The sequence below is a fragment of the Sinocyclocheilus grahami genome, unplaced genomic scaffold (assembly GCF_001515645.1).
Source record: "Sinocyclocheilus grahami isolate Dianchi unplaced genomic scaffold, SAMN03320097.WGS_v1.1 scaffold2777.1, whole genome shotgun sequence".
In the NCBI taxonomy this organism is placed as follows: Eukaryota; Metazoa; Chordata; class Actinopteri; order Cypriniformes; family Cyprinidae; genus Sinocyclocheilus; species Sinocyclocheilus grahami.
This window is the reverse complement of record NW_015507954.1, coordinates 32,056-33,881: the sequence shown is the minus strand read 5'-3', so window position 1 is coordinate 33,881 and position 1,826 is coordinate 32,056. Positions and strand designations below refer to the sequence as shown.

The following is a 1,826-nucleotide window of genomic DNA, read 5'->3' as shown; positions in this document are numbered from 1 at the left end:
TGCACACAGCAGTTTCGTCACTGAATGAATTAGCCTTGTTTGAACATGTTGAATCAGTGATTCACTGACTCATTCATAAAAAAACAGTTTCTTACTTCATTCCTGAATGAATCAGCCGTTTTGAACTAATCGATTGAATAAATGACTCAACAACTCAGTCTTTAAGACAGTGGCTTGCTGCCACCTACTGCTAATTTTAGTCTTATGTTTTAAAAGTATTCTATTTTTTCTATCGTTTCATTTTTTTGTGTTCTAAATTTTATATTTAAAACATTAATCTCATAATATTATTTATGCAATTTTTTAAGTGCAAATAATAATTAATAAAAAAAAAAATTAAGCCACTTTGCCATTTGAACTTTCAACATTGCCTGTTTTATTTGAAGTGTAACCCGTGTATTCTGATACATTCATTAATGTCTCTGGGCTAAGCCCCAGATATCCACTCACCCTAGAACTGCCCCTGCCAAAATATAAAGCATTAATGAATTACATATAGCTAAGGTACTCAACAGGTGGCCACGTGGTCCATTAGCTTTTATTTTGAGGCCCCAAACATGCCTAGTTACAAATGTGTAGTTGGCCCTCAAAAGTCACATGAATAAATAATCTTTTAATTTTGTATCTCATACAATGGCAAGTTGCCATTCTAACTTACAACATAAACATGAACTATTTATCATGAAAATTAATATCAAACTAGCCTAATATTGTGTATCGTATTTGAAGATGACAGCTAATTGAAAGGTGATTTTGGCCTCTCTAGTTGAGTTCCTCTGATAAAAGAGTAGAAGATCAGTGATAGCATATAAGTGTCATGCTTCTTTCTGTTTAAAGATCAATTATTTCTTTCTCAGTTGCAGGTTACAGCCCAGAACTCGAAAATGGGCTTCACAGATTCGTACTTCCTAATTGTCAAGCAGATGAGCTCGCTCTGTGTGAGCAGTTTGATAAGCCAGATCAGAATAAGAGATGGCGTGAGGGTTTCATTAAATCCAGCTTTAACTACCTGCTGCTTGACCCACGGTACATGGTTTCTCTCACATTGTGTTGCCATTATTTGGACAATGACTGTTTCTTTTTATTGTTTAATAACATTTATTTCCCTACTGCTGCTTTATAGGGTGACAAAGAATCTACCATATCGAAGTCAGTCCATGAATCCTAAAGAATGTTTTCAGACGTTCATCAGTGCTGTTTTCTATGTTGGAAAGGGCAAGCGTTCTAGACCTTACAGTCACCTCTATGAAGCTCTGGAATATTTCAAAGGAGATAAGACATCGAAGGTTAGATGTGTTTTTATTTGATTATTCTTTTTGATATTTGAGAGATATGCAATTTTTTTTACACTACCATTCCAAAGTTTGAAATTCATCCTTCTGTTCATCAATGTTTTATTTTATTCATAAAAAAAATATTGTGAATTATTTTTATTATTAATGTTTGAAAAAACTGTTTTCTATTTTAGACAGCCATTAAAGGGGTCATATGATGCAATTAAAATTTTTCCTTTCTCTTTGGAGTGTTACAAGCACTTGGTGCATAAAGAAGATCTGTAAAGTTGCAAAGACTAAAGTCTCAAATCCAAAGAGATATTCTTTATAAAAGTTAAGAGTCAGCCACACCTACCTAAAACGACTCGTTCTAACACGTGTCTACGTCACTATCTGGGAAGATTTGCATAACGCCGCCCAAATGTTCACGCAAAGAAAGAAGGCGTACAGCGTTATTCTCGCTGTAGTATTGTTGTTGCCGCCGCCGCCATGTCGTGAAGGCGCTGTGTGTTTCGTTGTGAAAGCGAAACTACTTTGTTTGGTCTTCCAAAA

The 1,826-nt window shown here is 34.9% G+C and overlaps 1 protein-coding gene across 1 annotated transcript in view; it reads left to right on the top strand.

Annotated features, from left to right (window-relative positions):
• The window catches only part of LOC107575641 (uncharacterized), a gene marked incomplete at its 3' end in the record, with an annotated part of 39,319 nt that overhangs the window by 5,441 nt on the left and 32,052 nt on the right, over positions 1-1,826 (top strand). Inside the window, exons 4-5 of the mRNA XM_016262004.1 lie at positions 858-1,026; positions 1,124-1,286. Coding sequence (XP_016117490.1) covers positions 858-1,026; positions 1,124-1,286 — 332 coding nt within the window. The remainder of the gene's footprint in view (positions 1-857; positions 1,027-1,123; positions 1,287-1,826) is intronic.